The following is a 25,281-nucleotide window of genomic DNA, read 5'->3' on the forward strand; positions in this document are numbered from 1 at the left end:
GCCTTCCGTCAGAGAAACACTTCCTCACCACTGGGACACAGGGCCAAGGTATTATAGCCAGGCATTGCACCCAAGACTACACAGCTTGATGCAAACTGGAACTACTTTATTGAACAGAAATACACTCCAGAAATAGGGGCAGTGCTCTCACATGAACAATAAAACAAATATTACATCCCATTACAGATAACAAGGTGAAGCTGACATCAGTCTAATTTCATCATGTAGGAGCCTCCAAAAGGACTTGCCAATAGACCCACAATAGGTGACTCATTTAACAATGGGAAGGCACACCTAGGAGGCACACAATTGGAGAAGATAGTAAACACATAACACCTTAATAAACACAGAGCAAGAGTCCTCACATCAGGTCGTTTTGCTAATTACATCCTCATCTTCTTAGAGTCTCTGAGTCTGGAAAGGAGGGCGGGTTGAAGCAGTCAATCCTGGTTTGAGCACAGAGATGCCAAATCTGTATGTTGGCCCTCCAGTTCTCAGAGTCTGTGTGTTTTGGGCAGACATAGACTTGAATCCCAAGTAAAACTACTCCAAAGGTTCCCCCCAGGCACATTTAAAGAATAGAGCTCCCTCAGATGCCAGGACCATGGTCAGTAGGCAAGCCCCTGTCCTGGTCTGTCACACTTCCTTTCTTTCCTCCCTCTCCTCCCTCTCCTCCCTTCCCCTTATTCTTATTTATTATTATTACACGTACTTATAGAATTTTATATGCCCATTGCACAAGATCAGCGGGAGTTTTCTGGGCATTATGGTACTAAATCTCTATGCACAGTTGTGTAAGGCCACCACCTGCTTTTCTGTTCATACTTTTTCACTTTCAATACATTTTTATTGAGGTATTTTCAAAATATAACATGAAAAGCCTGGCAGAAATTAGCAAAATTTCATTAGTTGCAAAAATAGTCCTAGAGAATGGAAAGTCATATATGAATACAATAAACATAAACAATCCAATAAGCAAATTTACAATAAAAGACTAGTGCTATTGAAGATCAGTCGTGGACATCCTGTTTCTTTCCTCAGTGTTTCTTGAATGATTGTTGTAGCGCTGTTTCTATCACTTTCTCATGTCTTCTGCGCTCTTTCACAGGTACATGACTGCTTGCAACATCCATGCGTACAATTCCCTTGCCATGTATGATTGATAATTGTCATTTCTATGCTTTATGGTAAATGAGTGCTTGCAATATCCTTTAAACTTGTCTATAAAATTGATGATTGAGTCTTACCTCCTTTTGATTTCATCTATCAAATACTGTATTTTTCGCTCCATAAGACGCACCTGACCATAAGACGCACCTAGGTTTTAGAGGAGAAAAACAAGAAAAAAAATATTCTGAACCAATGGACTGCAGACACAGTACAGGGGATGACCAGAGACTGCGGACATAGGACAGGAGATGACCAGAGACTGCGGACACAGTACAGGAGATGGCCAGAGACTGCGGACACAGTACAGGAGATGGCCAGAGACTGCGGACACAGTACAGGAGATGGCCAGAGACTGCGGACACAGTACAGGAGATGGCCAGAGACTGCGGACACAGTACAGGAGATGGCCAGAGACTGCGGACACAGTACAGGAGATGGCCAGAGACTGCGGACACAGTACAGGAGATGGCCAGAGACTGCGGACACAGTACAGGAGATGGCCAGAGACTGCGGACACAGTACAGGAGATGACCAGAGACTGCGGACACAGTACAGGAGATGACCAGAGACTGCGGACACAGTACAGGGAATGACCAGAGACTGTGGACATAGTACAGAAGACCAGAGACTGCGGACAGTGCAGGGGATAACCAGAGACTGCAGACCGTAAAGGAGATTACCAGAGACTGCTTACCTTTGGGGAGGGAGGGGGAGAGGGTACCTGAATTTGACAGGTACCCGCTCCCACTTCCGCAGAGTTGTCCTTCCTTCTTCTTCCCGCGGCGGCTTCTGTGACAGCCGGATGCCCACTGCGCATGCGCGAGAAGCGCTGCGCTTTGTGAATGGCTCGGAGCCTTCTGAGACCTGTCATGTGTCCCAGAAGACACCGGACCATTCACAAAGTGCGGCGCTTCTCGCGCATGCGCAGTGGGCACCCGGCTGTCATAGAAGCCGCTGCGGGAAGACTGCAGTGCTGGAGCGAGGAACTGGTAAGGTCCTGCAGGAGAGAAGAGCTAAGCAGCCGTCCCAATATTCTGACATGGTGGCGGCAGAAATACCGGACTGGCCGCTTTACATTCACTCCATAAGACGCACTGACATTTTCCCCCCTTTTTGGGGGGGGGGAATGTGCATCTTATTATTATTATTATTATTATTATTACTACGAGTTTATATAGCGCCAAAGGGTTTGCTCAGCGCTGTACAATAGTGGGGACAATACATGGCACAGTACAACAACAACAAACAACGCACGAGGGGTAAGAGGGCCCTACTCTTTCGAGCCTACAATCTAGGAGGGAGGGGGTAGAGGTACAGTAGGAAGTGGCTGAGGGGGATGAAGTGGTGGGAGGAATGAGGGAGGATGGCCGTTAGGTGAGGGTGGGGTAGGCTTCCCTGAAGAGATGGGTTTTGAGGGAGCGCCTGAATGTGAAGAGGGAAGGCGACAGTCTGATGGATTGGGGCAGTGAGTTCCAGAGGATGGGGGAGGACCTGGAGAAGTCCTGCAGTCGTGCATGGGAGGAGGAGACCAGGGAGCAGGATAGAAGGAGGTCCTGTGAGGAGCGAAGGGTACGGGTAGGGCGGTACTTGGGGATCAGGTTGGTGAGGTAGTCAGGGGCAGTGTTGTGAACGGCTTTGTAGGTCAGGGTTAGGAGTTTAAATTTGATGCGTTGGGCAATCGGGAGCCAGTGGAGGGAGAGGCAGAGGGGGGTGGCAGAGGTGGAGCGGGTGGTGAGGTGGATGAGTCTAGCCGCTGAGTTCAGGATGGTCTGGAGCGGGGAGAGCCTGCACTTGGGTAGGCCGGTGAGAAGAGAATTACAGTAGTCAAGGCGTGAGATGATGAGGGAGTGTACTAGAAGTTTGGTGGTGTCAAGGGTGAGGAAGGTACGTATCTTGGCAATGTTGCGAAGATGGAGCCTGCATGTGTTTGTGAGTGATTTGACATGCGGTTGGAGGGAGAGGTTCGAGTCAAGAATGACGCCAAGGACTTTGGCTTGCGGGGCAGGAGTGATAGTGGAGTTGTTGGTGATGATGGATAGGATGGGGGGGGGTGTTGGCAGGGGGAAAGATGAGGAGCTCGGTTTTGGAGAGGTTGAGCTTGAGGAAATGTAGCGACATCCAGTCTGAGATGTCATTTAGGAGGTGAGTGATGCGGGCGGAGATAGTGGGGGTGAGGTGAGGGGTGGAGAGGTGGATTTGGGTGTCGTCAGCGTAGAGGTGATAGTTGAAGCCATGAGAGTGTATGAGTTTGCCCAGGGAGGAGGTGTAGATGGAGAAGAGAAGGGGTCCAAGGACAGAGCCTTGGGGGACCCCAACAGAGAGGGGGAGGGAGGGGGAGGTGGCGCCATTGTAGGTGACACTGAAGGAGCGTCGGGATAGGTAGGATGAGAACCAAGAGAGCGCAGTATCTCCGATGCCAAGGGAGAGTAGTTTATTAAGGAGGAGGGGGTGGTCAACTGTGTCGAAGGCCGCAGAGAGGTCCAGGAGAAGGAGGACAGAGTAGTCGCCCTTGGCTTTGGCGTTTAGTAAGTCGTTAGTGATTTTGAGGAGGGCAGTTTCAGTGGAGTGTAGGGGACGGAAGCCGGACTGTAGAGGGTCAAGGAGGTTATTGTCTGTAAGGTGGGAGCTTAGGTGATCGTAGACTATGCTTTCAAGGAGCTTGGAGGTGAGTGGCAGCAGGGAGATGGGTCTGAGGTTGTTGGGGTCCGCGGGATCCAGGGAGGGCTTTTTGAGGATGGGGGTGATATGCGCGTGCTTTAGGGGGGAGAGGAATCTTATGGAGCGAAAATACGGTAATCAATTGCCTTTTATGACTATGGCCTATGTCTGTGGCTAGTCTGTTTTTTGACGATTTCCCCTTCCAGTCAAGTGTCTGTTATCAGTTCCTTATTTGATCAATTGGCAATTGCTTTCCTGCCCCATCTCCGTATAAATTTAGATCAGCTTATGGGAAAGTTGAAAACAGGGGTCAGTCGTGAACACGGTGTTTCTCTTCTGAGCGTTTCTTGAATGAGTGTTGTAGCAGTTTCAACACAGCAGCTTAACAAAAGCAGTATGAATACATAACTAGATACAACAAGAACTCTGCTCCACTGTGGAAAGATGGCAGGCAAACCAACATTTGAAAATTCAATTTCTACATCTGATTCCCACTCTCTTCCCACTAATATGTTCCCTCCATGCGTTTTCTTCTCACATTAGTGTTTTCTGTCCTCAAAAAGTCCTCACTTTACCCCTCCTTTCTACCCCACAGCTCATCCATATCACCCTCATTCCTACCCTCTCCCTATTACTGCACCCAGCGTCTCCTGCAAATACTGAACCCACGTGCTGACAAACACCAGGACAGTGAGATATGTACGCTCATATACATCCCGTTCCCATCTTACTTTCCTCACCCTCCTTATCCTAATTTTTCTACTCTGCCGACAGCCGCAATCCACTTAACATTTATCCCCTTGATTCCAAACACCCCCAATCTCATATGCCCTCTGAAATGCCTGCTCTGTCTGTAGCAAGTTAACATATGTGCATGACACTTTTATTTCCCAATGCTTTAACATATTTGCCCTGAGCACAGACAGGGTGGAAGAGGCCACCCTGTCACCACCTGACACTCAACCATGCTCCAGCCCTTCTACTGCAGCTACAGCAGCTACTCACTCAGAACATGGTGCACAGCACCCTTCCAGCACAGAAAGTATGCCCACCTGGACCCCCTGGACAAGCTGCTGAGCCCACCATAGCAGATAGTCTCCAAGCAGTTCAACAATGCCATTCACACCCTGACATGTCAAGTACAAAAATAAAAGAACAAAAATAAAAAAACTGCTAACAGCAGTGAGGTGGCCCCAAGACGGTAAAAAGTAGGCCCATTGTAGGACTGTAATAAAGGGTGCTGCAACAGGAGTAAAGGGCCCCCGGGATCAGTGGGAAGGACATTGGCTGTTGATCAGGGGAGACCTTCATGGTTGCTTGCACAGGGGCCCTAAAGGTTCTAGTTACACCTCTGTCTGTTTGTATTCAACCAGACAGGAGCATTGTTGGACGATTTGTTGGGTATTAGGTGGTGGTTGTTCAGGCAAAGTTTGCAGAGAGGTCATCTTAGTTTGTGGCCACTTGGCCTGAATTGCGGTAGTTTTAAGGCTAGTTGTAGTTATTTTGTTCAGTTTTGAGGGAACTGCAGAGCTCTTCCCTATAATGTGAAAAATATATAGTGAAAGGATGGTGCAGAAGAAAAGGGTCCACAAATGGTAGGATAAGGTGGGGTTATGCGAGGTAACTGTGCACCAGCTGGACACTAAGCTGTGGACAAATACTTGTGTTGCCTAGATCGATTGTAAAGTAAATTGAGCATTATAAAAGCTGTGAAGCAGCCAGCTATAAGGAAAGGAATGGCTCACAGCTAGATTAGTGGCAGGCAGATGACAGTTATGTCTCAAAGCAGTAGAAAGGTTTCTCCAGAGTGGAGGAGAGAGTGAGGCACAAGAGGGTTAGGAGGATATGGATCAGAGTACCTTGTTGGGTCCAAGAATCAGTGTAGCTACAAAGGTGGAGTGAAAGAGATCCCAATGTATGCAGATGGTGCCATGTGACCAGGTCAACAGGAAATTGCCAATATGAAGAGTGAAGCTCACAAGTAAATACAGCTTCCAAGTATTGCAGGCACTCTGTGTGCTCATGCTGGAGGGTTCTAATCATTGCTGTGAGTGAGAGGAGAGAGAACATGAACCACCGATCAGAGGCAGGGAAATGCAGCCTCAGATGCAAATGTGCTGATCAGTAGCAGAGCTGCTAGTGAGTCTAGCGATCAGGATTTCCGCAGCAGGCACTAGCTCCCAAACTGTCCCTGATGGTTCACAAGGTGATTGGGAGGGACAAAGTATACAGAAGGGGTAATGAGAGACGTGGGACAGAGGTGATCCTACTGCGGGCAAGCCTGGAGGAACAGGAGCCAGCTCAGAATGCAGCCATCTTGGTCAACTGCTCAATAGTGCCCCGTTTTCTGTTCATACTTTTTCAAAGTTTACCACGTGGACATCCAGTCTTCTGCAGCTTTTGGATTCAAGGTTCTCGCAGCAGCACACTGAGGTTGGTTTTTCTGACCTTTGTTGTTTGGGCCTGTTGGTACTGTTCTGTTTGCTTCATTGTTGGCACTGTTCTGTTTGCTTCATTGTTGGCACTGTTCTGTTTGCTTCATTGTTGCCCACCTTTCTTATTCATTGCTTAGAGACACCCCACTGTGTCCTGTACTGTACATTAAGTATAATAAGAATTTTGAATCACATCGCAATCACATCCCCGTGACAAAGCCACGTGGACCTGTGGCGCAATGTGTAGGGTAGGGGCTCTGATGTCATCACACACCCAGGACGACGAGTATAGGCTGTGTACGGCACACACACAAAGAGGAGGCTATTTTGTATATACAAAGCGCACTATGTTTTTTAATAATGTGAGTGCAATGTTGGGCACTAAAGTAAATTTTAAAAAAGGATAAGGCACTATATCTCCTTTCTTTTATGCAATTAACACGGAGGAGAATCTAGGAGAGGATCGGGGGGATGGAGGAGAAATCCCGCAGCACAAGGAGGGAGAGATCCCAGCAGTCATATCTGCAGACAAGGAGAATATTACTAAGGAGCTCCCAGGGAATATCCATCATCCATTAAATCCCAATGGCTCAACAAACGATTCCATCAGGTTCTAATTATGGACACAAAGTGATGTTTTACTAAATATAATATTAGGCTTACATGGAGGTGAGCGCATACTAAAATCATAAATAAGAGCATACAAGATTCTGCAAATATCGTTCTGGATAAGGATTTATGGGACTGTCACTATTTATTTAAATGTATACTTATTTATTTTAGTTTTTATCACATTTGAGTTGAAATAATTTATTATATGGCACAGTTGATTAATGTTAATATTTTCTCTCAATAATTGAATAATTTATCACATTAATTAGATAAGTGAATATATGGTATAAGGCACATTTGATTATATGTTGAGTCAAGGATTCAAATCACTGGGAATTATTTTGTGATATATTATTTAGATATTTTTAATTTTGGAGCACGACATTTTGATTTTTTAATGATCTGGTACTAATACACATGTTAATGAGGATGTGATTAATGTCAGCGAACCACAACACTTATTAATTCACAACCATAAGAGTGGCTCACAAGTATAAATTTATACATTTGATAAACTAAAAGTCAAGGAGCGTTTCCCTCACTTCCTGTACAGATACCTACTGTATCAGATAGATAGAAAGTAAGGGGAAATATGCCAAACGGGGACACAGACACAATTAAAATAGACAAAAGTTAACTTCCCCCCCTGGAGTTGGTTTATAAAACATGAGATATACTGTGTGTATTTTGTTTCCTAAGCATGTACACATAAAATTATTTTTATTATTGTTTTTTATTATCACTATCATTATTTACCTTTGTTGATACAGGGCAGGACTTAAGATCAAAGCAAGGAAAAGGGTGGTCTTGGGAGGAAGCTTACTTTAAATGACATGTACAGCACAATGGTGTCACTAGGGTTGGTGTCAACTATTGCAGTAAAACATGGTGTCACCCGACCCCCAATAATTTTTGTAACCTGCGTTTGGGGTGTCATTAACTTTGCACTGACATCTGCAGCAGATTGCATGGGCAGTGCAAATGGAAAGTAGTACGGTCAGCTGCACAGGAATGTGGTTTTCACGCACCACATTCTAGTGTGAAAGACCCTAAAACTGTGAAGCAGTCCTATGCAACCCAGGATAGTGAAGCAGACAACTCTTAGGGCCTATTAACACTGGTATGCAGTGCAGGAAACCCGTGTTCCGTGCACATTTCCCACTCTGCATTCCAAACGCACTGCCCTTGCGATCCTCAACAGGTGTCAATGCAAAGTTCAGGACGCCCCAAATGCAGGTCGCAATTGCAGTGCATTTGTTGAACCAGATTGTATGATACAGAAGTACCATGCAATCCAGCTGCAGTACATTTCCAAAAGAAGTGCATGCACTACTTTTGGTGTGGTGCAGTGTGATTTCAGTCCATTTGAAATTAATGGTCTGAAAACGCACTGCATCATACTGCACTCAGATCAAATGTGAATCACACCGGAATGTGTTATTGAGAATGGGCCCTGAAGCTGAAAAAATAAAGAACCCAGTTCAAATAGAGCATTAAACAAAAACTATAAGGCACTCACAAACGGAGAAGTGATCATTCATTAAAATAAAACTGTGTGGAAGATGACACAGTGCACCCGATCACAGTTTGAATGGGTAGGAGAGTTGGCTGGAGCAGACCGAGAGGGGATCTATCACCACTTGGAGCTGAGATTCTGGAGTCTTCATGCTACACTGGCCTCTGTAAAAAAGTCCCACATTCTCAGCTCCTATGATGGGCCAGTGTGACGTCTACCATAGGAGCTGGTCCAGGAGGCAGGACCTGGTTTGACAGCGGCTGGCATTTCAGCTCCAAGCTGTGTGACATCAGGAGATCCCCTCTCTGTCTGCTCAGCCGGTTCTCCTCCCCATTCAAACTGTGATCGGATGAACTGTGTAATCTTCACTTCAGTTTTGATTAATGGCTGGTCGCTTCTCCATTGCTTCTGGTGGCCCTGCATGTCTGCAGCGGAAGCAGTACAGCTTTTCAGAGGGCATCAAAATGGCCCGGGGGACAATTGGCCCAGTCTACATCTGGTGTCACCATTCGGGCGGGTGTCACCTGGGTGCAATCCACACCCCCGTAGCAATGCCACTGATACAGCAACAGATGCATATATACAGTAGATCAGTATTTCCAAATTATCTGTGTAATATTTTATTTTATATACAAATATTTTTACATTTTACTCTTGGTAGCTGAGTTACTGGAGCCATAAACAAAGAACAACTGAAGACAGCTGTAGTGAGAGCCTGGCAAAGCATCAGAAAGGAGGAAACCCAGTCTTTGGTAATGTCCCTGGGTTCCAGACTTCAGGCAGTCATTGCCAGTAAAGGCTTCAACAGAATATTAAAAATGAACATTTTATTTATGATTATATTAATTTGTCCAATTACATTTGAGCCCCTGAAAATGGAGGGACTCTGTATAAAATGGTTGCAGTTCCTAAAATTTGTACTTGATATGTATGTTCAACCCCTTGAATTAAAGCTGAAAGTCTGCACTTCAAATTCATTTGGATTGTTTCATTTTAGTTTATTCTGGTGGCATACGGAGCCGAAAGTATGAAAATTGTGTGTACATAATCAATAAACTGTACATAATCATTTCACTGAGTTATGTTCTCTGTTCTAAAAAATCATAAATATGGGAGGGGAAGTTGCCCATGCCAATTTTTTTCATGGGCAAAATTATAGCAATCCCTATTTCCTGTGAAAAAAAAATGTGAACTATCTGCTGAACTTTTGTAAATAAGCCCCTAAAATCAATAGTTGCATGTCCTTTTTCTACAGGTGATGTGTTCATCCTTGTCTTCAGCATAGACAACAGAGAAACATTTGATGAAGTCAAGAGACTAAGAAAACAAATCTTGGAAGTAAAGTCATGTGTCAAAAATAAGGCAAAAGAAACTGGAGAATTTCCCATGATGATCTGTGGAAATAAAAGTGATTGTGGAGAGCATCACCGCAAAGTGCGGACTGAAGAAGCAGAAAGGCTAGCCTCTGAAGATGAAAATTGTGCTTACTTTGAAATTTCTGCAAAAAAGAATATTAACGTGGATAAAATGTTTCAGGTTCTTTTCAGTATAGCCAAGCTTCCTAATGAAATGAGTCCTGCCCTTCATAGGAAGATCTCTATGCAGTATGGAGACACATTTCAACAGAAGTCTTTTAGGTTAAGAAGGCTCAAGGAAATGGATGCCTATGGCATGATATCCCCTTCTGCTAGACGTCCTAGTGTCAACAGTGATCTGAAATATATTAAAGCAAAAGTTCTAGGAGAAGGACAGAGCCGGGACAGAGAGAAGTGCACTATACAGTGAAGATATTTGAAGATAACTGCTATTTTAGAATGGCTTTGGGATTAGTTCAGGGAATACAGGATTCACAGATTTGTTCTCACACTGTGTCTGTTACCTTTATAAGTCTGTGGAATCCTTACTTTTAGGCATGGACCTAAAAAACGCTAAATGTTATAGAATTCAGAGTCTTTACATTTGATTATCAAGAATTTACTTGTTTTAAATAATACAAACATAGACCAGTATGAATTTACACTCTGTAAATATTAATGGGCCATAGCTGAAGTTCCCCTTCTGGATATTTACAGATAAAGTTTATTTGGGCCTTTTGATATTATTTGTCAATAATAGGATATCCAATATATTATTTGGGTATTTGTACAGGTACATTGAATTGTACAATTTCTATTAATGCACACATTAAAATAGACAGAAATCTCCAATGTATTATATCCTTTGATCCTTAACCTGTTTTTAAAGTTGTTTGATTTGAGTATATGCAATTAACTCAATATATTATAGTCCATAGTCAGCATTTGGACACACTACACAGTACAGTCTTGGTAAGTTAAAAAAACAAGCAAACCTTTATGGTCAACCTTATGTAGCTAGTAAGTAACTAAATCTATGTGGACATTCTAAGAAAGCTTGGGTAGGGTTGCCACTTATACATATTTGAAATGGACATTCTAGTTTAATACTGCTATGTACAGTGTCTGGTTTGGCTGTTTCTGTGTAAATAAAGCTGGCTGACTCTATTCATACTGTTGTAATTTTAAAGGTGTTACAATATATTGTTTTAGTACTTATGTACAGACCAAAGACTTTTCCTTTCATCTCCACAAGAATTCAGTTCAAGTAAACCTACACGTTAAAAAATTAAACAAGACAAAGTGTGATTAGGCTGTTAATCCCTTAGTAACTTATCTGCTTAGCTAATGTATGCCTATTTACTTCCCTAATATTTACTTTCACTGATCATATGTTACCATCTGTTTTCATACATTTTCCTTGTTAATATTTGTTGGGTCACATTAAAAGTACGTAACCTTAAAAAAAAAACTATTTGTAAAAAACGTATCTATTGTACTTAATCAGCTTTCATGCTTTACTATGTTCACATGCTTATTAAGAATAAATCACATTGGTTTAACTATGCCTGTTGAGCCATCACCACTTTAAATAAGTTACACACACAGCCATTAGGCAATATGATGATGTTTGCATATATGGTTGCATGACTTGTCATTTTTTTTTTTATATGTAGTGCTATTCCTGTAGGAACTGCAGGGATACTGTTCAGGTCTTCCCCAAAAGCTTTGCCCCGCAGTCAGGCACATAGCCTCACTCACACATTTATTCAATGACCAGTCTAGGGGTGTTTTTATTTTTAGAGAACTTGGATAGGGTTGAGGGAATTAGGTGGGATACTCCAAAAACAAGAACTATATACAGTTGAAGACTTTAGGTATTCTTTCAGATAAGCTATGTTGAAATCGATTTTAGCAGAAACCGGGTCTCAACATTCAGGCCCTCGGGTCGTCCACCTGAGGCCTATGACAGTAGTTGCATCAGCATTGCCTGGGAGGGCAGCATGCCCTCTCCAGGTTGGAACAGTCAGTGTAATCACTGAATATATACAGGTACCCAGTATGCCATCAGAGCCTCTCTCTCTGGGATAGGTCAAGGCTGCCATTTGCACAACTCCACACCTATTATCCAGCAACTCCTCAAGTTTTCTGGATGCAGAGGGAGCCATCAGGCTGGCAGCAGTTGAACATACTGAGTAGACCTCACTAGAATACAGCAACACTGATTAAAGTGTGCAAGTTATGCTTTTACCTAACAATAATTATAACCACACTGTCTACAGTGTGACAACCAACTTTATCTATCACAATACAAACTAAATCTATCCCCTGATAAAGTCACGTGTGTTGTGACATAATGCGTAGGGCAGGGCTGATGAAGTCAAGCCACACAGCCAGAGGTCTGCAATCTGCCAGCTTGTGAGTGTCTGGGCACCAGTACCCTTAAGAGAAAAAAGGCTTGTTTACTGTTGAGCATTTAAATGTCAGTTTTTAAAACTATTTTTAAATAAATATTGGTGGAGATCAGTGTTTCCAACCTACCAGATTGAAATTCACTGGCACAATAGCCAAAACTTACTGACAAAACTAATTTTGTAACTGCCAGTTAAAATTTTGCTGTAAGTGCAAATTTCAGTGTTTAAGCTGCAAACAAGTACAATATGCAATTAGCAATGTAATTTAAGGTAGATATTAAGGTGAAAAAACATATTACTTTTGGTATTTTTGAGCCCTGAGTAGAACCCTTGCAAAACCTATACTACACAAGCGTTTTTGCAACTGACACACACACACACACACAAAGAGTGGGTTCCCCAGATCCTTCAAAGCAGCCATATCTCATTGAGGACATTGGAGGCAGTCCTAACAAAAGGAAGTTCCATCCAAGTTATGTATGATTTGATAAGTATCCAGTTGCAGAAATAAGATTTAGAGACACATACTCATTAAACCTTTTCCTCAGCTATAATAGTATGATGGCATTTTCTTAAAGTGTACCTCTCCTGTGCCCAGACTATGTACAAAGTCTGACTCCATGACCGCCAACATCCCACTGCTGCAAATGAGGCTGCTCGGCTCCTGAGTTGGCGCGGTGGTGGCAGGAAATTACATCATCACAGGTCACATCATGCCCCGGCATCGCCTCCCATTTCTCTGCAGGTCAGTCTCCCCCACTCCCGCCGGCACGGGTTGAGTCTTGCTCGCACTCAGAATATCTTCGATCATGTCGGATGGTCTTATGCGGCTCCGGTCCGAAACTGCACCCATCACAGGCTTTTTAACTGGCACGCTTTTCCCTTCATGGCCATTTACAGCATGAAAAAATTGCCTCGTTTTTACTAGTTGCCTGTAAAAACACAGACAGTTGGCAACACTCGTGGAAACTGTTTTACGCTATGATGGTTAATCTTCATGTGAGTTTTGGTGTAAGGTATTTGGCATGATCAAGGAGGATGGAAATGGATTGCACATCTGGAATACACAAGTCTCGAGAAATACCTGTATCTATATAATATATATATTAAGCTATATCTACCCGGTTTAAAGGGAAAAGCGCTATTTGACCTAACAATATTTTGGGTCAGATATTGGCTGTGCATATACAGTATGTGTCGGTGGAGGGAAGAGCACTGTAATTGATGAGTGTCAAAAGCAGATTATATGGATTACACATTAATTGATCGCAAATTAATTGGGACATTCATATCAATAATGGCACGTTTATACAGCACTTGGATAATTTAATATTAAATGTTAGTGTATATTGATGGTTTAACACTAATGGATAGATTACCAAAAGGACATTTATTTCCTAATAAGGTCACTATGCACATTGTTAAAATGCATACAAATATCTAAAAAGAAAGGGGCGCTAGATCTATATAGTGGAGCAGCTTAGCATAAAAGGGTAAAACCTCAGAAAACCTCTTGGAAAAACATCAATATGTAAAACAAACATGCAGCGCTCCTAAATGGTATGAAACAAACAACATAGAAAACAAATATATATTACTCCCAGTTTAACATATATGCTTATATGTATGCAAAATGGTGCATGACGCACATAGCTTTAAAACGCCGTGCGTAGATAAGTTCATAGAAGCGTGAAGATGGGTGACAGTCTGTTTCTAGTGAACATCAAACATTCGTGATATCAGATGGTGAGGAAATGAGAATATTATGCACTAACCAGATAGCGCTATATAAAACGCATGTAGATGATGAGATCATCTAGGTGTGAGCATCTGGACCCAGGTGTTCTGATTATGGCAACATCTATCACAGCATTTCCACAGGATTTCCAAATGGCAGAGCTCTGATTGAAGACCACCAGAGGGAGCCAGCAACCAGGATCTCTTCAGACCAGGTATCCCAAGGCATATAGTGTGTTCACCGACCACCAGAGGGAGAAAGAGCTCAGGAGAATATCCAATAATATCCTTAGGGAAAATTGGCTCAAGCAAAAAAGAGCCAAAGAACAAAAATATCTAAGTGCAGCATTACTTTATTCAAAGATGCAGAGAAATGATAAAATATACAACTCACATGATATGAAAAAGCCCATTGGCCAGACAAAATAGGTCCACGTGGTTAAAAGGTCACTGAGGGCAGCCTTCTGACATGTTTCGTGCCAAGCACGTTCTCAAAGAAAGCTGGCCCCCTCAGTGACTGATCAAGCATATATATAGAGGAACAGATTCCCTTCAATTCAATTGAAATTGGCGTTCCCGCCGTTCACGCATGCGCAGATCGCGCTTGCCGGTTCGCGCCCACGGCGGCCATTTTATTGAAGTTCAATGCATATTTGGCTTCTAATTGCAGACATGGGAAGTGATCAGCCAGAGTGTATGGATGGTCACTCTACTATCACTTCTCTCCCATGTTTGAAGCATGATATTACAATGCTAATACCCTCTATCGATATGCATATTTGGTACTGGAAGGCAGAGTATACATCCTAGAGATGAATGATTGGGGAAATATAAACTTATAACAGGGATCTTACTCAAAGTAATCACCTGTTTGTTTAGTGTGAGGATCTATTAGTTTAGCAGTCCTGTGGAACTACAGGTGCCAGAATTTTCTTCCCAAACCTGTATATACCCCTATAGATAATCGATATTACACACCACAACAATATGAAACTTAGTGAAAAGCATGCTAAATTCATAAAACTGGTTAAAAATGTGAACCCAATGATTATATTTTATAAATCACATATATGATATGAGCATAAAATAATTAAATTACAATCATAAAAATATAAAATTCAATCTATAAAATTAGTAATAATTAGTAATAATTTCATAGGAATAAATTGTGTACTTCAATCTGAATGAGCCTGATGGGATGGCGTACATAAAAATAGTAGTAAAACGTATCAGGTGGCAAAGAGGACCTGTCATAACTTAGTCCTGGCCTTGCTCGCCTTTCATTACTATTCAATATTGGATATATGATATAATGATTAGCCCCCAGTGTTCACCACTAGAGGTCAAATTAGGTATCGCACTCCATTGTTGCTGTTCAAGATGCGTTGCCAAAATTGGCAATAGATAACGTAACTTAATAAAATGTGTATTGAGACTATGTGTTATGGCTCTAAAATGGATCCTATATAATACCTTTGTTCTCAGCTAGTGTCTATAAAGCAGTTGATATCCCATTCTATGTTGAGGCCTGATGGTGCCGAGGTTCGCAGTAGGTATATCCATTTCGTTTCTAACCTTGATACTGCTCGTCTCTTAAAAATGCCTCTCCAGTGACTGTTGACCATGTCGATTCCCATAAATTTAAGATTGTGTGGATTTTTATTGTGTACATTACGAAAATGCATAGACACAGAGTGATCTTTATATCCTTTTTTAATATTCGTTAGGTGTTCCCTAAGTCTGTCTTGTAAGCGTCTAGTAGTCCTACCGATGTATTGTTTTCCACAGCTACATTCGAGTAGGTACACTACATGGGTACTATAGCATGTTATTACCGTTTGGACTTCATAGGTTTTCCCAGTGGCGCTTGATTGGAAACTTTTAATTGGCTTTTTGTGAATACCGTTATGTGTGCATAGCATACAGCGATTGCAAGGATAAAAGCCTTTTCGGTTCTGGTTAAAATTAAACAAAGGTTGTCTGGGGGAATCAACCACATTTGGTGCTAACATATTTCTCAACTGGGGGGCTTTTCGGAATGTAATTTCCGGATGTTCCGGTAAAACCTCTCCCAGTATAGGGTCATTTTTAAGTAAAGACCAGTGTTTCCTGATGATTCTGGAGACCCTCTTATACTGGACAGAGAACTGGGTTATGAAAGGACAGAATCTTTTATTATACTGTTTGTCTTTGGGAATGAAGAGATTTTCTCTATCTAAATTTCCCACCTCTTCGATTTCTTTCTCTAGGATACAGCTATCATATCCTTTTTCCACAAACCGTGATTTGAGTATATTGGCTTGAGCATTATAGTCCTCCCATTTATTACAATTTCTGCGTATCCGCAGAAACTGACCTTTTGGAATCCCATTCAGCCATCTTGGATGATGGCAGCTATTTTTTGGAATGTAACCATTCCGATCTGTTTTTTTAAAAAAACTTTTAGTTAAAATAGTATTATCTTCTATAAAAAGTGTTAAATCTAGGAAGTTAATTTCTGAATAGCTGTATTCATATGTCAACTTAATGTTAAGATTGTTAAAATTTAAGGTTTTAAAAAAGTTTTTTAAGGAATATTCATCACCTTTCCATAATAATAGAATGTCATCAATATAGCGTCTGTAAAACAGAAGGTCCGGCCAGTCTCTGGAATAAATAATTTCTTCCTCCCAGTTTGCCATGAACAGATTAGCTAAACTGGGGGCAAACTTTGCCCCCATAGCCACGCCCGTGATCTGCAGGTAGTATTGCTCTCCAAACCAAAAATAATTGCGCTTCATAGCGAAGTCAAGAAGGTCTAGTATAAAGTCCTTTTGTAGCAATGGGATATCTTCTGCTATATTCAAGTATGATTTGGCAGCTAGCATTCCATCGGAATGTTTGATGTTGCTATACAATGAAGCCATGTCAGCCGTTACAAGATAAGTGGGTTGTTGGATCCTAATGGTTTTCAGGTCTATTATTACTTGTTTTGTGTCTTTTAGAAAGGCCGGTGTATTAGCTACCAATGGCTGCAGGAAAAAAATCAATGTCCTATTCGTGAGGTCAATGAGCCTATGCCACTTATTATTGGTCTACCTGGAGGTTTGGCTGGGTTCTTGTGTATCTTTGGTAAGCTGTAAAAAACCGGTAACCTCGGTGCTATAGGACACAGGTAATCCTTCTCCTTTTTATTCAAAATTCCTGTTTCATACCCTCTTTTTAGAAGACTTTTAAGCTCCTTTTTGTAGATTTAGAAATCCTGTGGAAATGCTGTGATAGATGTTGCCATAATCAGAACACCTGGGTCCAGATGCTCACACCTAGATGATCTCATCATCTACATGCGTTTTATATAGCGCTATCTGGTTAGTGCATAATATTCTCATTTCCTCACCATTTGATATCACGAATGTTTGATGTTCACTAGAAACAGACTGTCACCCATCTTCACGCTTCTATGAACTTATCTACGCACGGCGTTTTAAAGCTATGTGCGTCATGCACCATTTTGCATACATATAAGCATATATGTTAAACTGGGAGTAATATATATTTGTTTTCTATGTTGTTTGTTTCATACCATTTAGGAGCGCTGCATGTTTGTTTTACATATTGATTGTTAAATGCATGTTTTATTGAAGGAATTAATATTTTTGATTTTTATGTGGTACAAATGTTAAATTTTGGGCACAGCTAATCACATAAGACAGCGCTACACTGAGACAATATTATATTTTGCGAACACAGTGTTAGCTGCAGTGTAAATGCATTATTTATATGGGATAGCACATAATTGCACTGAAGTTCATAGATTCATATACCTCTCATTGTACTATTCAATGATCCAAGATACTGTATATATATATATATATCCAAAAATTCCAGTTGGAAATTTTAAGTTGGGAAACAGGGTCGCATTTTAGGTAAAATGACAGTTTAGCATATGCAAGATACTCTTATGGTGAAAAGGAAAAGTCCGGAGCCATTCAAAACATTCAAAAAGGCATTTATGACATTCAAAAGGTATTATTTTGCTTTGTTTAAATAGGTCAGAGACACGTTAGTTGTTAGACTCAGATCAGCTTTTAAGAGAGATGGCTGGGATAAGAAATTTAAAAATGTTTAAATGGCAACGCAATCTGTATTTGCTTTTCATGAAGATAGTTTGCTTTTAGAAAATTATCCCAGGCAATAAGAGTTGCTGAGATAGTTGGGTGGTCTATATTAGATTTTGATTTTCATTATGGGGTTCTCCAATAATAAAGTCTGCATGGAGATACACAACTGCTCCAGGGCAATTCAATGCTTTGGAGTAGAAAGAATCCAATGTTTTGCTTGATCTAGTATTACTGCCATATAATAATCCTTGGGTAGACACATACCCCCTGCACTTTTTACTTGTTCAAGAGGTTTATTGAACAGTTTTAAATAGTACAGGAAGCAGAACAAACAATGGTGCAAGTTGCAATACGGTTACAAATGGGGAACAGACCCCAGAGCATCCAAGTTCCGTTTTATAAAGTATGCAAGCTAAAAGGAAAAGACATTCATCACATTAGTATGCAATAAGTATTAATGAGATATGTAGGATGAAGGGTGAGACATCGGTAGCTACATGTAGGTAGTATATTGAACAGCCATGTAACTTGTTGCAAGGCATGAGAGTTGGGGACATTCAAAAAGTTGCAGGTATCAAGGACCTTGGTACAGAAAAGGAACACAAGTAGGGAGAGAGGTAAAAGGGATGGCATGAGGAGGAAAGGGAGGGGAGGTGGTTCCCAGGATGTGTGTCACCCAAACCTCCAGATTGTTTCATATTTTCAGATTTTATCAAGGTAGACTGCATCAGTTTTAGAATGAATCATGGCCTGGGTAACTCTGTTTTCAGTCTCTAAAAAGAAGCCTTTTTCTAGTCCTTTGCAGTATTTGCTTAGCTGCAGTGATGAAGTTAAGTGTGGGGATTAGGTATTAGGTAGAGCTGCAAGCAAATCAAAGGAAATGTTAAATACCTCTGTTCAAAACATTCTCAGAATAAGATATTGCCACCAAATGTAGATGTATGAGCCCGTAGCCATGGAAGCAAACTGGCAGGTATGTTGGAATAGTATTAAAAATTCTATCTAGAAGTACCATTGAGTTAGGACTTTGAAATTCATTTCCAGGGCTACGACATTTTGGGCTGAAGATTTTGTGGTGCTCCAAATATCACTCCAAGAAATTCCATTCCATTCCATTGAAATTCCTAAATCTACTTCCCAGCAGACTACCTAGGCTAGAGGGGTAGAGTCGAGTTTAATGAGCAGCTGTGCATAGAGAAGAGTGAAAAGACCTGATGCATGAGGGTCACGTTTACAAATACATCCTGTTCCAAATTATTATGCAAATTCTATTTAAGTGTCACAAAGATTAAATATTTTGTTTTTCAGTTTAACTCATGGATGGCATTGTGTGTCAGGGCTCTTTTGATCACTGAAAACAATCTCGGACACCTGTGATAATTAGATTGGCAGGTGAGCCCAATTTAAGGAAAAACTACTAAAGGATTGTGTTCCACATTATTAAGCAGAGCACCATTTTCAAGCAATATGGGGAAGAAAAAGGATCTTTCTGCTGCCTAAAAGAGTGAAATAGTTCAATGCCTTGGACGAGGTATGAAAACATTAGATATTTCACGAAAACGTAAGCGTGATCATCGCATTATTAAGAGATTTGTGGCTGATTCAGAGCACAGACGGGTTTGTGCAGATAAAGGCACATTGAGGAAGATTTCTGCCAGATCCATGCATCGGATCAAGAGAGCAGCTGCTAAAATACCATTACATAGCAGCAAACAGATATTTGAAGCTGCTGGTGCCTCTGGGGTCCCACAGACATCAAGGTGTAGAGTCCTCCAGAGTCTTGCAACTGTGAATAAACCTTCTATTCGGCCACCACTAACCAATGCTCACAAGCAGAAACAGCTGCATTCTGCAGAAAAGTACATGAAGACTAATTTTCAAACAGTCCTGTTCACTGATGAGTGCCATGCAACCCTGGATGGTCCAGATGGATGGAGTAGTGGATGGTTGGTGGACAGCTACCATGTTCCAACAAGGCTCCGACGTCAACAAGGCGGTGGTGGAGTCCTGTTTTGGGCCAGAACCATGGGAACAGAGCTGGTTGGCCCCTTTAGGGTCCAAGAAGGTGTAAAGATGACCTCTGCAAAGAATGTGGAATTTCTGACTGACCACTTTCTTCCCTGGTACAGAAGGAATAACTATGCTTTCCGTAATAAAATCATCTTCATGCATGACAATACACCATCTCATGCTGCAAAGAATACCTCTGCATCAATGGCTGCTATGGGGATAAAAGGAGAGGAAGTCATGGTGTGGCCTCCATCCTCTCCTGACCTCAATCCTATTGAGAACCTTTGGAGCATCCTCAAGCAAAAGATCTATGAGGGTGGGAGGCAGTTTACATCCAAACAGCAGCTCTGAGAGGCTATTTTGACATCTTGCACACAAATTCAAGCAGAAACTGTCCAAAACCTCACAAGTTCAATGGATGCAAGACTTGTGAAGCTGCTATCAAATAAGGGGTCCTATGTTAAAATGTATCGTGACCTGTTAAAATGTTTAAAAAGTTAAAATGTTTTTAAAAGTTTGATTGAAATAGCTTTTGATTTCAGTAAATATGCTGCAAACACAACAAATGACAATTTTCAGTTCTTTACAACCTATAAAGTGTTTTGAAACTTACTGTGTGTAATAATTTGGAACAGTGCATTGTAGGTTTTTTATGTTAAAAAAAAATACTGTTATCATTAGGAGGTTTGTTCAATAAAATTTGAATTGTACTCTTAATAGTTGATAACATGATAATTATGCTGACTGTTATTTACATCAATTATTTAGGTAAATGAGAAAAATATAATTTGCATAATAATTTGGAACAGGGTGTATGTTCAAATTGAGTCAGTCAGTCTGTTTAGCGGTGATCCTGGCTGTAAAGAATTGTAAAATATTTGAGCTGTAGGCAACAAAAGATTTCGGAATGAGTATCGGTGGTCAATTTATGTACTCTGATCAGGTTTGCTGTTGTTCAAACTTGGAAGGAAGAGGGGGAAACCCACTCTGGGTAGAAGGAAGGATTCTTAAGAAAGGATGGATAGTAGGGGGGACATTTGGGGGATAAGAGGCAGAGTTGTGTATTAAGCTTAAGGGAGTGCTTTATGATCAGGCTAATGACAGCCATCCTGTTGGAGGGTTTTAAACATAGGAGGTAGAAAGTGGTTCACAGTCGTACAGAATGATATTTTGATAATTGTGCCAGGAGGACTGCGTAGTAGTATTTTATGAAATTGGGAGTTTCCAGTATGTTTCTGGAAAGCCAAGGGTTTTCCAGGGCCCCAATCAAAGCTTTAGAGGTGACGTTGTAGGATGCAAAAATAGTAGGATGGGACCGGGACAAGGAGTACTCGAAAAAAGGTAAAAGTATTTTTGGTAGGATCGTCATTTTGACTACCGTAATCTTAGCCAACCATGAGATAGGCAGGAAGGATCATCGAGTCAAAAGAGCAAAGAGATGGGTCAAGATTGTAGGGTAGTTAAGGCCATAGGGGTTGTTGGGATTGCTCAGTAATTTTATTCCTAAATAGTAGAGGTGGCATGAGGACCACAAGAATAGCAAAGCCTCTTGCAGTAATTGGAGGTCAGGCAGGGTGTTCGGTAATCCTCAGAAGTCCATGGCTCTGAACCTTATGTGGCAGGCCCTAGATGTTTGCAAAGCGATCAAGAGTTCTCAGGAGATTAGGAGCAGATTTGAGGGGGGATGACATAAATATCAGGACATTATCTGTGAAAAGGCATGTTTTATGATGATGTCCTCCAATTTCTAGCCCCTTAACCACTTGCCTACTGGGCACTCATACCTACTTCTTGCCCAGGCCAATTTTCAGCGTTCAGTTCACTCACACATTGAATGACAACTACTCAGTCATGCAACACTGTACCCATATAAAATTTTTGTTAATTTTTTCACATAAATAGAGCTTTCTTTTGGTGGTAATTAATCACCACTGAGTTTTCTATTGTCTGCACTATAAACGAAAAAAGATTGCAAATTTTTTTGAAAAAATGCATTTTTCTTAGTTTCTGTTATAACATTTTGCAAATAAGTAATTTGTCTTCATAAATTTTAACCAAAATTTATACTGCTACATTTATTTGGTAAAGATAACCCAGATCAGTGTATATTACAGGTATGTGGAAATTTTTTAAAAGACCAATCTATTTGTCCCTCGTGACAATCTAACCAAAACCGTATTTAAATCTACTTTAAGTAATGTCTGGGGCTATTAAAAATGAAAGGGGCTCTATGGTGACTTAAACGTTTTTTATTTTTAACATTGCGCTGTATATCTTCTCCTCCCCTCCCTGCCTCTCTCCAGCACCGCACCTAGAGACTTGGAAGGAGGAGAGAGACCTTGCAGTGTAATGAGCACCGATTGGGTGCTCGTCAGGAAAGGGGAGTATTGGACTTTATCCCTTTCGCTGCCAAAGCAGTTTTTGCGTTTTTTGCACACATTTAAAAAATCATTTAAGGCCTGAAGATTACACAGAACTCCAAAACATTATATATTTTCTGAAAGTAGAGACCCTAGAGAATATAATAGCAGTAGTTAAAATTATTTTTTTTTTTTTATGTCACACGATATTGTCACAAAGGTCTAGGAAACGCAAACATTTAGTAAAAAATACACTTTAGTTAATTTTAGGGGACAAAAAGCTATAAATTATAAAACTTTTTGTAAAATATAAAAGACGAGGTTGCATCAAGTAAATAGATATCCAACATGTCAAACCTTACATTTGCATGTGGTCGTGAAACGGCAACAAAAGTTAGTACCCCATATTTTCTATAGGTGATATTTTTAAAGCCCCTTATAGGTCATTAGTTTAGAGTTACAGAGGAGGTCTAGAGCTTTCATGCTGGCGTGCATGGCGATATGTAACATGTATTGCAGTCGCCAGTTTCATGTGTAGGCGCCCCGGTGCATGCTTTTATGTTTGTGCGTGCATACATATGTGGGGGTGAGGGGGCCTTGAAATTTTTTTTGGGGGGGGTTTATATGCTTGGGTGTAACTTACATTTAAAGAAAGCATGTCTCCCCTGTGCTCTAATGAATGTAATGCAGTGCACGTCGCACCGCATCGCATTCTTTCCCGGCCTCGATGGCTGGGAATCTGTCAACAGGGACCCGGAAGTGACGTCACATTACTTCCGGGTCAGGACAAGAAGGGGAAGGGAGTGGACGTGTCCGCTCTCCTCCCTCCTCTATACTAGCATCCTGCTGGCACCCAATGAACCAGTCCCGGGCACGCAGATTGGCAAGCAGAGCCTGGGACATATAGCAAGTAGGGGGCCAGCGGCTGGCACTATGGGATGCGTGGAAGCAATCGGGCGGCAGCGCTACCGCCCGAATGCTTCTGCCCAACAGATGAGCCCTGCTGCTTGCCCGCAGCAGGGCTAAAGGTGGGAAAAAAAAAACTACCTGCCCGGCGCCCGGAACTACATGTCCCGGGCGTTGGGAGATATGATTTGCACATCCCTGATATTATTTTGTCTGTGTGAAAGCTATAGAGTCTACAAGCTATGGTACCAATCATTGAAAATTGATCACACCTGATGTACTGACAGCCTCTCATTTCTTAAGGCCCTAATGCCAGTACAAATACCCCCGTAATGACCCCTTTTTGGATCGTAGACATGCCATAGTATTTAGTAAGAGGCATGGTTAGTTTTTTGAAGTTGTAATTTTTTTCCCACAATCCTTTGAAATAACAAGATTTTTCTTTTCACAAAATTTATTTTTATTTCTCACACACAGCACAGGCATACTTGCAACTACACCTCAAAACACATTCTGCTACTCCTCCTGAGTATGGTGATACCATATGTGTAAGACTTTTCCAAAGCCTAGAGAGTCCCAACATGCAAGGAGCACCATCAACTGTACAGACATAAATTACACATCTAACATCTTAACCACCTATTACACTTCTGAAGGCCCTGAAGCACCAGGACAATGGAATTATCCACAAAATGACCCCATTTTGAAAAGCAAACACCCCAAAGTATAATATATGAGGCATAATGAGTCTTTTGAACATGTCATTTATTTCCACAAGTTTTCGGAATATGGGGGAATAAAATGTAAATGCATTTTTTTCACACAAAAGTTGTCCATTTACAAGATATTTCTATCTAGATAACACATAGCATGTAAATACCTAATATTACACCCCAAGATATATTTTGATACTCCTGAATATGAAAATACCATATGTGTGAGACTTTTCCACAGCCTGGACATAGAGAGGCCCAACATCCAAGTAGCACCTTTAAGCATTCTAGTGGCAAAAATTACCCATCTATTCCCTGACAACCTATCACGTTTTCAATGCCCTGGAGCACCAGGACAGTGGAAACACCCACTAAATGACCCCGTTTTGGAAAGCAAACACTTCAAAGTATTTTTTATGAGGCATGTTGAGTCTTTTGAAGATGTAATTTTTTCCCATATGTTTTTGCAAAATGTGAAAAAAAAGAAAACTTTTTTTATACACAAAGTTGTCCATTTATAAGATATTTCTAACACATAGCATGTAAATAACAAAATACACACTCCAAAATACATTCTGCTGCTCGTCCTGAGTATGGCAATACCACATGTGTGAGACCTTTTCACAGCTTGGTCACATACAGAGGCCCAACATCCAAGTAGCACCGTCAGGTGTTCTAGCTAATTTCCTGACAACCTATCATTTTTGAAGGCCCTTCATATTTCTAACATATAGCATATACGTACCAAGAATTACACCCCAAAATACATTCTGCTGAGCAAAGGGTAAACAAAAGATTACTTGTCGTTTTAGTAGTGCAGTTGTCCACAATGAAGAGAATTGATCCAGGCAGCAGGCAGGGATGTGGTCAGAGACATCAAATGGAATTGTCCAGGCAGCAGGCAGGAATATTGTCTATAGTCAGTACAGACAGCAATATTGTCAGCACAGCCAAAGCATTGTTCTAGGCAGCAGGCAGATGTGGTCAACAGCAGCCAAAGGAATTGTCCAGGCAGAGACATGGTCATCACAGCCAAAATATCAGTCCTGGTAGTAGGTAGGAACAAGGTCCATAGTACAGATAGCAGGCAAAGGTGTGGTCAGTGCATGCAGCAGGCAAGATAGCAGTAAGTCGACAGCAGGTAGAAATATCAGGCTTAGGGCCTCGGTCAGGTAAGACCTGGGCACAGGGGTAAGAGGCTTCATCCCACCCAATCTCTTCGAAGTCTGGACTAACAGACCCTTTTCCCAGAATTACAAAACCCAGATAAAACCAAAAAATTTTGTTTTCTCCAC

The 25,281-nt window shown here is 41.4% G+C and overlaps 1 protein-coding gene across 2 annotated transcripts in view; it reads left to right on the forward strand.

Annotated features, from left to right (window-relative positions):
• The window catches only part of RASD2 (RASD family member 2), a 77,806-nt gene extending 66,498 nt beyond the window's left edge, over positions 1-11,308 (forward strand). For both annotated transcript variants that reach the window (XM_089675685.1, XM_089675684.1), the window contains one exon: positions 9,647-11,308. In XM_089675685.1, coding sequence (XP_089531811.1) covers positions 9,647-10,176 — 530 coding nt within the window. In that variant the 3' untranslated portion in view covers positions 10,177-11,308. The remainder of the gene's footprint in view (positions 1-9,646) is intronic.
• The last annotated feature ends 13,973 nt before the right edge of the window (positions 11,309-25,281 follow it).

Source organism: Staurois parvus, unplaced genomic scaffold, assembly GCF_062004578.1.
Source record: "Staurois parvus isolate SC_StPar_1 unplaced genomic scaffold, SC_StPar_1.0 ptg000156l, whole genome shotgun sequence".
Taxonomy (NCBI): domain Eukaryota; kingdom Metazoa; phylum Chordata; class Amphibia; order Anura; family Ranidae; genus Staurois; species Staurois parvus.